General features: G+C 35.2%; 1 protein-coding gene and 1 pseudogene across 1 annotated transcript; both read left to right on the forward strand.

Annotated features, from left to right (window-relative positions):
• Positions 1 to 1158: 1158 nt before the first annotated feature.
• Positions 1159 to 3051, forward strand: LOC149425236 (uncharacterized; annotated as a pseudogene).
• A 701-nt stretch (positions 3052 to 3752) lies between these two features.
• LOC149425237 (uncharacterized) lies at positions 3753 to 5532 on the forward strand. Its single transcript, XM_089650752.1, has 2 exons — positions 3753 to 3909; positions 4853 to 5532. Exons 1-2 carry the CDS (start codon positions 3753 to 3755, stop codon positions 5530 to 5532), a joined length of 837 nt encoding a protein of 278 aa, XP_089506878.1.
• Positions 5533 to 13941: the final 8409 nt, after the last annotated feature.

Consider the following 13941-nt stretch of genomic DNA (forward strand, 5'->3'; position numbering starts at 1 on the left):
CTTCTGGTATATTTCTTTTCTTTCATTTAGGGGGACCTACTTCAGTGGCTTCGGTTGCATTGGCGTTTAATTGATGTGTCTCATTATTGTCTTCGTCTATTATTACATTTGACTGTTCATTCATACTGTTAGTAGTTTCATCGTTGTCTACACTCTTCTGCAGGAAAGAAAGCCTTGAAAAATACATATATTGGGCTCCTTTACGAGCACCTGAACCGGAAGGAGTTGTTTTCCCTTTTTTGTATTCTTTATTGTAACAATCCCGTATGTTTTTCCATTTTTTTTGGAGTGTTGTACCTGAAAATAATGTAATTATTAATTTTCTTGTTTTAGGTATCTTGGTACGGGTTGTTCATTTTGAGAATTAAGCTACAACTATCGCCTTGGAAAATCTACGATTACAGGAATTGTCCGTGAAGTGTGTAAATCGTTGTGGAAAAAGTTGGTTGGTAAAGTTATGGCCGAACCAACCGAAGATTTCTGGAAGAGAATAGCTCAAGAGTTTGAGAGATATGCGAATTTTCCAAATTGCATTGGTGCCATAGACGGCAAGCATATCCGAGTTATAAAGCCTGTCGATTCGGGATCATTGTATCATAACTGCAAACATTTCTTTTCTATAGTGCTCTTAGCAGTTTGCGATGCCAATTATTGCTTTACTTATGTTGACATTGGGGCTTATGGCAAAAGCAGTGATTCCGCAATATTCAAAAATTCTTTATTTTATAAACGACTGATAGAAAAATCATTAAATATACCACAACCTAAACCAATATCTAATGTAGATTCAACACCACTGCCTTATGTCATAGTTGGAGATGAAGTCTTCGGTTTAGCAGAAAATTTAATGCGACCATATTCAGGCAAATGTTTATCACATGAAAAAAGGATTTTTTAAGGAACTAGCACTTAGAGCTAGTTCAGACACGGCGGATTCCGCGCGGATGCAAACCGCGCGGATCGACCGCGCGGATCTTAATAATATGGCATCCTACAAGAACGTTCGTACAATACCGCGCGGACCACGCATCCGCGCGGTAGCCGCCACTCGACCGCCATAAAATGAATTCGCGCGGACGCCGCGCGGATCTATTTCTATGACGTGCCATCGGCGCGTTCAGTTGCTTCGTGAAATCCGCGCGTATCGGTCGTGTTACAATGGATCGCTTCGACACCGAATTATTCATTGACGAAGTGGAAAAACGACCAGCTTTGTGGGACATCCAGTGCGCAGAGTATTCTAATAAAATTGTCAAAAATGGAGCTTGGCAGGAGCTAGTGGAATTTTTCGGTGAAAACGAGGATTCATTAGAAAAAAAGGCACTTTTTGGTTAGTAATTTTTATTTATTTTACATGTTAAGTTAAGTAGTTTACATTCTTTGTGATAGATACCAACTTATACGTAAGATTATATTTTTGTGTCTTGCCATTCTACACGACCCTCATTTACAAAGTAATTAGCATATCTATCTCTAATGTTTAAAGATGACGGTGTACCTCTTCCTGCATGTAATCTATTAAGATTACTCATTGGCGCAGTGTATAAAGTATCTTCATACTGCATACCATCTCTTTTTCTAACAAAATTGTGTAGCACGCAACATGCCTTTATTATGTCTTCGGCAAAGTCTATGTTAACGTTTATAGGCCTATGAAAAATACGCCACTTGTTTGCTAAAATCCCAAAAGTGCACTCAATATTACGTCGGGCTCTAGATAACCTATAGTTAAAAATTCTTTTTTCATATGTTAACCCTTTTCCTGGATAGGGTCGCATTAAATTTTCCGATAAACCAAACGCTTCATCGCCAACTATAACATATGGTAATGGTGTAGGATCTGTGTTAGATATTGGTGTAGGTTTTGGTATATGTAATGATTTTTCTATTAATCTTTTATAAAATACTGAATTTTTAAATATTGCAGAATCACTACTTTTTCCATACGATCCAATGTCAATAAAAGTAAAGCAATAGTTAGCATCACAAAGTGCCAGCAGCACTATAGAAAAAAAGTTTTTGTAATTATAATACAAAGATCCAGAATCTTTAGGCATTGTAATCCTTATATGCTTGCCATCGATGGCGCCTATGCAATTCGGGAAATTTGCAGACTTTTCAAAGTCTATAGCTATTTTCTTCCACGTGTCTTCACTTGGTTCGGGCATGAGCTTTTTGGCGATTGTTTTCCACAAAGCTTGACATACTTCACGGACAATTCCCGTAATTGTAGATTTGCCAAGACGAAAGTTGTAATGAAGTTCTCCAAAGGAACAACCAGTACCCAGATATCTGAAACAATAAAATAACAACACAAATTTATAAGACTAAACAATTCCTTAACGATAGTGATATTTTTTTCAGGTGTATCATTGCAAAAAAAGTGGAAGAACATACGTGATGCTTACAATAAGGAATTCAAGAAAGGAAAATCAATTCCTTCTGGTTCAGGTGCATGTAAACGTTCAAAATACATGTATTTTGAACGGCTTTCTTTTCTTCAAAAGTCAGTAGAAAACAAAGAAACAACAACAAACATAGAAGAAGCGAAAACTGAGGAAAGTGAAGACATTAACAAAGACCAAAACAATTTTGTCCACGCACGTGAAATACGCTCCCTGCCCAATAAAAGAAAGAAAATTAAAATGGCATCAGAAGATCGATTGGCTAGCATATTAGAAAAGAGTATTCAGTCACGAGATAAAATACAGAGACAAATCAATGATAATATTTCTAATCAAGATGATGATAAGCTTTTTTGTTTATCGCTGTACAAGGAATTAAAAAAAGTTCCAGAAAACAAGCGTTTGACTACCAAAATCGAATTGCTCAAGGTAATAGAGAAGGGGCAGATATTACCATCGCCGGTTCGCATAATAAATCAACAAAACATGCCTAATACAAGATTTTTTGCAGAGTCAACAGTACTCGAACCCACTAGGATATTTTACTGGATATACAATCCCACCAGCGTCTCCATCTCCTTCATCAAGCATTAGCACTGACTCACAGTCTTCTATCATACAAAATATATATACTGATATTATGTAAAAATAAAGACCTTACCTTAAAGTAATCACGAGTTTTTCTTCTTTTGACACGCTCGACCTCATATGGGTATCAGAAAACGCAATTTGTTCACTGATCGTTTCAAGTAATTCATCAAACGAATTTGTAGACATTCTTAAATAGTTAAAATATTTAGGCTCAAAATTCCTCAACTTTGGGTATAAAGTCATAAACTGACCATGGGTGAGCCGATCACGCAAAATTGGATGCACCCAATACTTTCGTTTTTTTTTTTTTTAGGAGTAAGTACACACATATTGCTTCTTCGACTTCCATTACTGAAATGAAGCGGCCGTCACCCTGTCACCCTACCCCACTCCTCACGCTCACCGCGCGTGTCTGAACACTTTCAATCCGCGCAGATGGGAACCTCGCGATTTGCATCCGCGCGGAATCCGCCGTGTCTGAACTAACGCTTAGTGCTAGTTCAGACACGGCGGGAACCGCGCGGTTTGAGAATCGCGCGGGAACCGCGTGGGTCTTTACGCAGGTATTTATATGAGGTATAATAATCATTCAGACATAATCGCGCGGTTAGTCCAACCTCGCGATTACCGCCACTCAACCGCTAGAAAATAGAATCGTGCGGCGCCCACGCGGTATGGAGATCTTCCTCAGCGTGCAGTAGCGTTGCGGGCACCGCGCGATCAACATGTCACGACGAGAGCACGCCTGAGCTAGCTATGGAGTTATTTATTGATAAAGTGGAGAAAAGACCTGTAATATGGAATCTTCAGTGTGCGGATTATTCGGATAAAATTGCAAAGAACCGAGTATGGCAAGAGTTGGTGGAAATATTTGGAAATGGTGAAGACACGTTGAAAAAAAAATCTATTTTAGGTAAGAAAAATTTATTGACATTATTATATTTTTGAATCTTGCCATGAAACACTCCCTTCGTTCACGAAGTAATGAGCGAATTTATCTCTGATATTTAAAGATGACGGTGCCCCTCTTCCTGCATGCAAGGTATTGAGACTAGTCATTGGTGCAGTATATAAAGTATCTTTATATTTTATACCATCTCTACTCCTCGCATAGTTGTGTAGAACGCAACAGGCTTTTATTATGTCTTTGGCAAAGTCTATTTTCACATTTATAGGCCTGTGAAAGATACGCAATTTGTTAGCCAAAATACCAAAAGTGCACTCAATGTTACGTCGGGCTTTCGATAACCTATAGTTAAAAATCCTTTTTTCATGTGATAAACATTTGCCTGCATATGGTCGCATTAAATTTTCTGATAAACCGAAGGCTTCATCTCAAACTATGACATAAGGCAGTGGTGTTGAATCTACATTAGATATTGGTTTAGGTTGTGGTATATTTAATGATTTTTCTATCAGTCGTTTATAAAATAAAGAATTTTTGAATATTGCGGAATCACTGCTTTTGCCATAAGCCCCAATGTCAACATAAGTAAAGCAATAATTGGCATCGCAAACTGCTAAGAGCACTATAGAAAAGAAATGTTTGTAGTTATGATACAATGATCCCGAATCGACAGGCTTTATAACTCGAATATGCTTGCCGTCTATAGCACCAATGCAATTTGGAAAATTCGCATATCTCTCAAACTCTTGAGCTATTTCTCTTCCAGAAATCTTCGGTTGGTTCGGCCATAACTTTACTAACCAACTTTTTCCACAACGATTTACACACTTCACGGACAATTCCTGTAATCGTAGATTTTCCAAGGCGATAGTTGTAGCTTAATTCTCAAAATGAACAACCCGTACCAAGATACCTAAAACAAGAAAATTAATAATTACATTATTTTCAGGTACAACACTCCAAAAAAAATGGAAAAACATACGGGATTGTTACAATAAAGAATACAAAAAAGGGAAAACAACTCCTTCCGGTTCAGGTGCTCGTAAAGGAGCCCAATATATGTATTTTTCAAGGTTTTCTTTCCTGCAGAAGAGTGTAGACAACGATGAAACTACTAACAGTATGAATAAACAGTCAAATGTAATAATAGACGAAGACAATAATGAGACACATCAATTAAACGCCAATGCAACCGAAGCCACTGAAGTAGGTCCCCCTAAACGAAAGAAAAGAAATATACCAGAAGAACGAATAAGTGATTTAATTGAAAAAAGCATTGAGTCACGACAAAGTTTTGAAAAAGGACTTCAAGAAAATAATATTTCCAGACAAGATGACGATAAACTTTTTTGTTTATCGTTATACAAAGAACTGAAAAAAGTACCAGAAAATCGACGTTTAGCGACCAAAATTGAATTGCTTCAAGTTATACAAAAAGGACAAGCTTTACCACCCTCTGTTCGCATCAGTGCTCACCAGATAATACCTAATACATCGTATTGGCAAAATCAACAGTATACAACTCCGCAAGGATATTTTACTACAATGGATCAACTTCTGCTGTTATTCCGCCTGGGTCACCATCGCCATCATCTCAATATAGTACTGCCTCGCAGTCTTCTACAATAATAGAAAATATATATGCTGATTTTAATGAACAATAAATAAATATCTTACCTCAAAGTTACTACGAGTTTTTCTTCTAGTGACACGCTTGCCATCATATGTGTTTCAGAGCTCGAAATATCTTCCCTGATTAGTTTAATTAGTTCATCAAAAGATTTTATTGACATTCTTAAATACTCACAGGAGCAGCCACAGACACGCTAGTTCCTCTTCGACTTCCATCTTGAAACTGATCGCTAATCGCTAACTAACCGCCGATGTTTGAACAGTCAACATTTTTGCGGTTCAAACCGCGCGATTTTATCAATCGCGCGGTTATCGCCGTGTCTGAACAGGCCCTTAGTGCTGTCAGAAACCGCCGACCAATCACAGGACCTTTGAGTGTCGATTGTAAAAGTTTTAATCGTTTTTATATGACAATTTATCATATGAAATACTTTGTAGACACCACTTTTAATCAATAATAATCTACATTAACATGTTGCTTCTTCGCCAGGATAATGAAAATTAACAATTTATTAATTCTACATGTAATGATATACATATAATAAAACTTATTTTTAAGAATCAGAGTTTGCGGTTTCATGTGAATATATGTATTTTAAGCTTTTTCACCCAAGTTCCTTATTTTATTAGTATTTTGACTTCCGCATTCCTTAGACTTAAATCTTACTGACTCCAATATTAAATTCTAGTTCCTTCTTCAGGGTGTTATCCCCATAGACGTCAACCCTTTCACCCGCTCTTTGGTTTCCACTTATAGAGCATATTTAAAAATTATTAAAAAAAAATCTTTAAATTTATTTTTTGAATTATGATTATTTCTAATGTGATTTATATTATTTTTAAACCTCTAAATGTTATTAATTTTCATTAGCTAAGAAAAAAACCTAACACAAACAATTATTTATTTTCAAAAAATCGTTTTTTGTTTTTGTTTTTTTAATTGCCGGCAACCCGGGCGTTTATTGCAATAACATAATCTTATACAAACATGAAAGTAACCCGCCTCACTTGAAGATTTCTGTATACCGTGTAAAATCGTATGCCCAATCTCAATACTCACGGTATTTAGTAAATTTTTGAGACAATTGTCTACGATCAAATTTACACAACAATTGTTCGTAATATACAAAACCAACAACACGGATTTCTTCAAAAAAGATCAGTACTTACAAACTTGGTTAATTTTACGGAATATTTAACATGTAATATAGACAATAGAAACCAAGTAGATGTAATCTACACTGATTACTCTAAGGCCTTCGATAAGGTAAACCATTTCATTCTAATTCAAAAATTAAAACAATTAGGCATCCATGGTGACTAAGTAGCTACCTCAGAGGCCTCTGCGATTTACAATTTATTTCAAAATAATTCATGTTTTTTTTTTTAGAAAATATGCTAAACATTTAAATTGTATTTTTTGTTTGTTTTCATAGCGACTCGAATGGAATTTACCTTACCAAGGTACATATGACGTCACGCGTGGCCCGTCCGATTTCGATCGTTTTGGCGGGTTTTGGAAAATGAATTTGAAAATTATTTTAACTGTGAAATCAACATTTGTAAGTAAACTGAAATTTAGGTTAGAAGATTCATTATAAAAATAAAATCTTTTTGGCAAATCAGAACAAAAATGGCTCTGTTTCTTGGTCTTGAGATAAACACAACAAAAACGAATAATAATAATCGTTGATCGAAACGCACCGCTTCTATGTTTTGATGTCCCACATGCACATAAGGCCGGACCTATAAAATGAAGGGACTTACTCTCTCTCTCTCTCGGATTTCAGATTGGTGATATCTGACGCCTGGGGTTATAATATATACAGGGTGTATCGGCACTAACCCGACAAACTTTAACCAGCTATTCCTTAGCACATTTGGAGTAAAAAATGTTATGTGCACTTTGCTGTCCGGTAACGTTTTTTTTTAATAAAAAATTAATTAAACATATTTTCACCACATGTCACCACTGTTTTATCCTTTGTCAAAATTTGAAAGCAACATCGCAACTCTCGCGTGTTGCTGCGAACGAAGCCCGTATTACATAATCCAGTACCAGAAAAGAAATATTTTATTTAACAATAATGATTATTCACATTTTTCGTATGCGAATCACTGATTGTCTTCTTGTATTGTACACATCAGTTTTATTTTTGTATCTAAATTGTTTCACCTCTGGAATGCTTTGGTTTCACCTCTTACGCGTTTCACGTATTAAATAGTCTAATTTTGAAACTAAGAAACTAATTAGTAGATTTCCTGAATTTATAATCGAAGTCCAATAATTCTGAGCACTTTTAAAAACAATTTTCCTCACTTAGGTACTTATCAATAATAATAATTGGATTATTTGAACAGCGCCGTTGTTTTTTAAATCACCGTAAGTGCTCTGTCAAAATGTTACTTGCTAGGCTATCCTACAACGTATATTTTTTAATAAATTTAGTTATTTACAACTTCGCGGAATGTGATTTATGAATATTATTGCTTATGTTAAAAGCCTTCCAGAATTACCGGAATATAACGAGCAGCTTGACACACTTAAGTTTATTTCCACTAATTTGAAGGTACAAAGAATGTATAGTTTTAAAAACAATCCCGATGAATCAAAAAACGGTTCATATAAAACTGCTGCGCAACACACTGAGACAAAGGAAAGCACTCACACAAACGTCATGACTGCATTGGATTGACCACCTGCAAATGAATGCTGCCAGATTGCTAATTTATTTAAACAATAATTATTAAATTTTATTTAAAATATCGCAATTTTTTTAAAAAATCGACAATAAATTACAACTATAATTTAAAAAAAATATTCTTAACCCCACGCTTTTTCGTAATTGATTAATTAATTCAGAATTTAAACGTTGCTTGAAATGACTAGCCGTATTTGGTGACCAGATCTGAATATCCAGGTTCAGAATTTAAACGTTGCTTGAAATGACTAGCCGTATTTGGTGACCAGATCTGAATATCCAGGTTTAGAATTTAAACGTTGCTTGAAATGACTAGCCGTATTTGGTGACCAGATCTGAATATCCAGGTTCAGAATTTAAACGTTGCTTGAAATGACTAGCCGTATTTGGTGACCAGATCTGAATATCCAGGTTTAGAATTTAAACGTTGCTTGAAATGACTAGCCGTATTTGGTGACCAGATCTGAATATCCAGGTTCAGAATTTAAACGTTGCTTGAAATGACTAGCCGTATTTGGTGACCAGATCTGAATATCCAGGTTTAGAATTTAAACGTTACTTGAAATGACTAGCCGTATTTGGTGACCAGATCTGAATATCCAGGTTCAGAATTTAAACGTTGCTTGAAATGACTAGCCGTATTTGGTGACCAGATCTGAATATCCAGGTTTAGAATTTAAACGTTGCTTGAAATGACTAGCCGTATTTGGTGACCAGATCTGAATATCCAGGTACTTCCTCACCTTCCACTCCTTCCCTTAGCCATAAAACTTACCCCAATTCAACATAAAAATTGTTTAAATTATCGGATGTAATGAAATGCATAATAATTAGACCCCAAAATACTTAATTATTCAGGGAAATAAACCCCTGAGTCATCAGTTGGAAATACCAACGACATTAAGTGAAATTAACAATGCAATAATCCTATTATTGCATTGTTTAAAATTTCACTTAATTATTAGCATTAGCAAATAATATTGGGATTAGCAAATAATAATTTACGACAATTTACTCGGAAATCAATAAAGCCAGAATAATAAAAAAAGAAAGTTATCACTTACGTCGTCTGTAAGTGGCTTTACCAAAGTTTGATAATGCCGTCAGAAGGTGAAACAGCTGTCACGCGTAATAATAATTACAACTAGCAGAACTTGTTTATAAACACACTGTTTTTATAAATTTTTTAATAAGACTGTTAAAATAAAAAAAATCTCTAAATTGAAATGGAGTTCTACAAACTAAACTTAAAATCAAATAAATTTATTGCGAAGGTTCAAAGTACTGTACTGTAATATTATATTAAATAATTTTTACGTGTTTAATTATTGTTTAAAGTCAGATTAAAGCGATTAAAAAACCCACCTGGCAATTCTTATTCGAGTTTCGTTGTTTTTACGTATTGGCGCGCTTACAAGCATCAGTCGTCTCATTTTTAACCATTAATATTTAGTGTGTAGGAAAGAGAGAAGACGCTTTTCGACACACTTGTCGAAAAACTTGTTGAATGCCGACGGGCATACTCTTCTACAGATTTTATTAAATATTGATATGTAGGTAATATTGATGTGTAAATGAATGACATTGTGAGAATTTTACCAATAAATAATAAATGAAAATGCGGACATGTAGTTTATGTTAATTTTTTTATTGGAGCATTTGTTCGAAGTGACTACCATTATTTTCGATGCAAGCGTGTAGTCTTGTTATATTTTGATTATTTAAGTTTGCAGGATTTGCTTTAATTTCTGCAGCGGCTTCCATCACTCGTTCGAGCAGTTGCTCTCTTGAGGCTATTGGCTTAGCATACACTTTTTCCTTGAGAGCCCCCCACAGGTAGTAATCCAGGGGGGTCAGGTCGGGTGATCTTGGTGGCCAAGCAATGGCCGGACTTCCACGGCCTATCCAACGACCAGGAAACTCGACATCCAAGTAGTTCCGCACGGCAATCGAATAGTGTGGTGGGGCTCCATCGTGCTGGAACCACATTCTCCGTAGTAATTCGAGGTTCACATCTTCCAGAATCTCGCCCAGTTGCACTTGTAAGAACTCCAAATACATCGGTCCATTTAGTCTGGGAGGCAACTCGATTGGACCGAGTATTTGATTTCCCAGGATTCCTGCCCACATGTTGATGGAAAATCTGTCCTGGCTCGACGACTCCCGAACAAGCTTGGGGTTTTGTTCAGCCCAATGGTGCAAGTTGTGCACATTTAGCACTCCTGTTTTAGTGAACTGTGCTTCGTCGGTAAACAATATGTTTTTCATGAAGTCTGCATCTCTTATGACATTATGCAGCATTCTTCTGCAGTACACGACTCTGGAAAAGTGGTCATTCTCCATGAGGCCTTGGCAGCGCCTATAGTGAAAAGGTTTGAGCCCGTGCTTCTTCAGAACTCTCCATACCGCCATGTGTTCCCTGTGTCCTATCATCAGAGCGACCCGACGCACGGACAGCGTGGGGTCTTCGGTAATTAAGTTCAGGATTCTCTCCTCAACTGCCACAGGAACGATGTTGTGTCCTCCGCCGGCGCCTTCAATCCGTCCGATGCCACAGTCACGCAATTGTTGATACATCTGAAACAAAACAACAAATAACAACTGCTTTTATTATTCAGCTCAGTAATAATGTCAAATAAACAATCGCGGGCTTTTTCACTCATTTTATTTTTAAAGAACACTTATTTTAGGCACATATCAGAAAACTTACGTTTTCTCTTCATTTATTTCATTTTTTTATAGTAAAATGTATAACAAAGTGTTTTAAATTATAATTTTCTTAACTAGGTACGGTTGATATCTTGGATTCACAGGGGTGAAATTGAATTCAAGTAATTTAAATAATCCCATGGTGAGAAAGGGAGTGAATTCAATTGCAGTGAATGATGCATTTATTAGAGATTAAAATTAATTAACTTTTTAAAACGCCGTTTAGTGACCACTGAACACAAATCACCTAAAGTACAATTTACATTTTTAAAGTTGGTGGCCCCTTGTTATGTTTTTAATGTTCCCAGTTTAAATTTCAAAAGCGCTTTTTGGCATTATCAATGAATGTAAATAGTTTCAATAAACAATTGATAGGGTACAAACCTGGACAAAGGTAGCATGGTGTGGGACGCGTCTTCCAGGAAACCTCATGCGATACTCCCTTACGGCTGCTCGTGAATTTCCATTGCAAAATCCATAAACAAAAACAATATCTGCTTGCTCGGCAGGTGGATAATTGAGGGGCATATTTCAACAGTAAAAACTTAGATAACAAAACAAAAACGAAACTAGAAACTTGATGACATGCGAACTCCCAAAACAGCACTGACCACTGATACGAGACGGGGTGGCGGGAACCACACGGGACTTGAGACAGAATATGTGTGAAAGAGATGACAGTAGCGCGGCGTTGCCAATTATTTTACCCCTATACTGTGGGCAGTAGCGGAGTGTGGAAATTTTATTTATTTTTTGTTTTTAAAAGAAAAAAAATGTTACCGGACAGCAAAGTGTACATAACATTTTTTACTCCAAATGTGCTAAGGAATAGCTGGTTAAAGTTTGTCGGGTTAGTGCCGATACACCCTGTATAGGACATTAAACTTTGTAATTAACGATTCAATTAAAATTACACAGGAAGCTTTTATGCAGGTAACAGTTAACTGGTGTTTAAAAATGTACACTGCGTATACATACCTACACCATAATGAAGCAATGTATAATTTTTTATTTATATTGTTTTCCATAAACACAATTTGAGTACCAATCAATAAGCAATGCACTTATAGGATCGGCCGAATAAATTTTCAAATAATTAATAAAACATTTAACATTTTTTTACATTGTAATGCATTGATTAATGGGGTGTCTTTTAAAGATTTACGGTGTTTCCATGTGTTTTTGATGTTGTTGTTAATATTTAGTTTTATCACACACAAATCTGTAGGTATCTCTTATTTATATAAACTTCTCATCAAAAATAAACTAATTTCGATTGTCGGTGCGTTAAGTGACATATTCCCTAGTAAAATTATTCACGTTCATTTTTTTTAATTTTCAAATATTAACTGAATTTTAACAAGCGGTAAAGGGAGCAACTAATTTCAAAGATAAAATAATTAAATTTATTTTTAATTAATAATTTCATATTTGAAATGTGTATTTATAAAGTTTTTAGTTTTTACGGATTTTGTGATTACTAAGTGAATCGAAAAGTAAATTTCGGATCGAATCTGATAATATATTGACAATATTTGTTTTTTAATCTTGATACAAATATTTTAATATCCCATGATTTTACACGATTCTGTGATAAAAACATAATAACATAGGCATCTACAACTTAGAAAATAGTAATTTGTATTAAAAAAATATATCTGAATACTTTTTATGGTAAATTGTTTTACTCAGTAGGTAAATAAAACTTGTAAATTCACTGTACATATAGCTTTGTATTAGTGATTGACGAACGGGTGGATGCAATCTGTTATAAATTGAAAATAGTTTGACTAGTCTATAGTTAGTAATAAGATAGATCATTGAAATGTATTATATATTTGTACAGCGCCCTTTGGGTGATTTTGCACAAAAAAGCGCTATACAAATCATCCAAATAATATTAACTTCTTAGTATACAAAGCCTTTCACTGGGCTTAACATCTGTATGGATGATTTTACCTCGTTTTGTTGTTTTAATAAAGTTTATCAAAGAAAATGATATATGAAAAGCGGTCCTACTGCGGCTGATTTACCATATTGTGCTCGCGTATGCTAATAGCCTAGAGCAGGGCTCTGCAATCTTTTATTGTAAAGGACCTGATGGAAAAAAATTGGCTCAACGGACCAGGATTTCCCGAATTTTGAGTCCCAATAGCCTCGTAGATTTCGGCGGAACCCCAGATACATTTCGCAGACGAAAATATCGCAAGCTTCAAGGTCGAACGAATAAATTTAATCATTTGGAAAATCAGTTTCCAAAGAATACTGAGATTTGTTTAAAAGGAGCATTATTAAAATTTATGAAGCGTAGATGCCAAGAAGAACACTGCGGGCATTTTTTTATACGTTGCATAAAAGGTTTTAATCATCCTGAAATCTTAAAGAATATGTAAGAAAAATTGTAAATTTGGGCTGCTGATTCAAAACATTGAAGACAGACTAAAGTCACAAAACACTTGTGTATTTAAAAAACAACAGAACCTGAAGATCTTAGAATATTGAGGCAAAATAGAAAATTAATAATATGTAATAAAATTAAACTGGCAAAAAGATTTAATAGGTATTTCAAGACATTTTTGCGTCCGAACGTATTTTATTTAGTCATTTGTCCGAATTACTCTTTTAAAAATGGACCTTTTACATAAGTACACATAAGTTACATTCTCTCTCTTTCTGGCATTTATCATCACAATTTTTTCAGATAAATTCTTGTACTCCAATCAAATTAAATTTGCATATTGTGTTGTTTGAGAGCAAGTGAGTTTTCTATTCATGAATTCACACCCCACAATCCCTTTGAACAAGATTATCATGATCGACATTTTACACACCATAATTACATGTGACACGCTAGTTGAACACTACCTGTTTTGAGGTAAATTACAATATTGAAGATATTGTAGCCAATCGGCAGTTAACTTATAGTGCGTAATTGTATTTGTTTAAATAGCTATTAAATATTTAAAATGTAAAATCCGTTATTAGTTCGCGGGCC

This window comes from Hesperophylax consimilis, chromosome 3, assembly GCF_061612785.1.
Source record: "Hesperophylax consimilis isolate HC1 chromosome 3, BYU_Hcon_1.0, whole genome shotgun sequence".
In the NCBI taxonomy this organism is placed as follows: domain Eukaryota; kingdom Metazoa; phylum Arthropoda; class Insecta; order Trichoptera; family Limnephilidae; genus Hesperophylax; species Hesperophylax consimilis.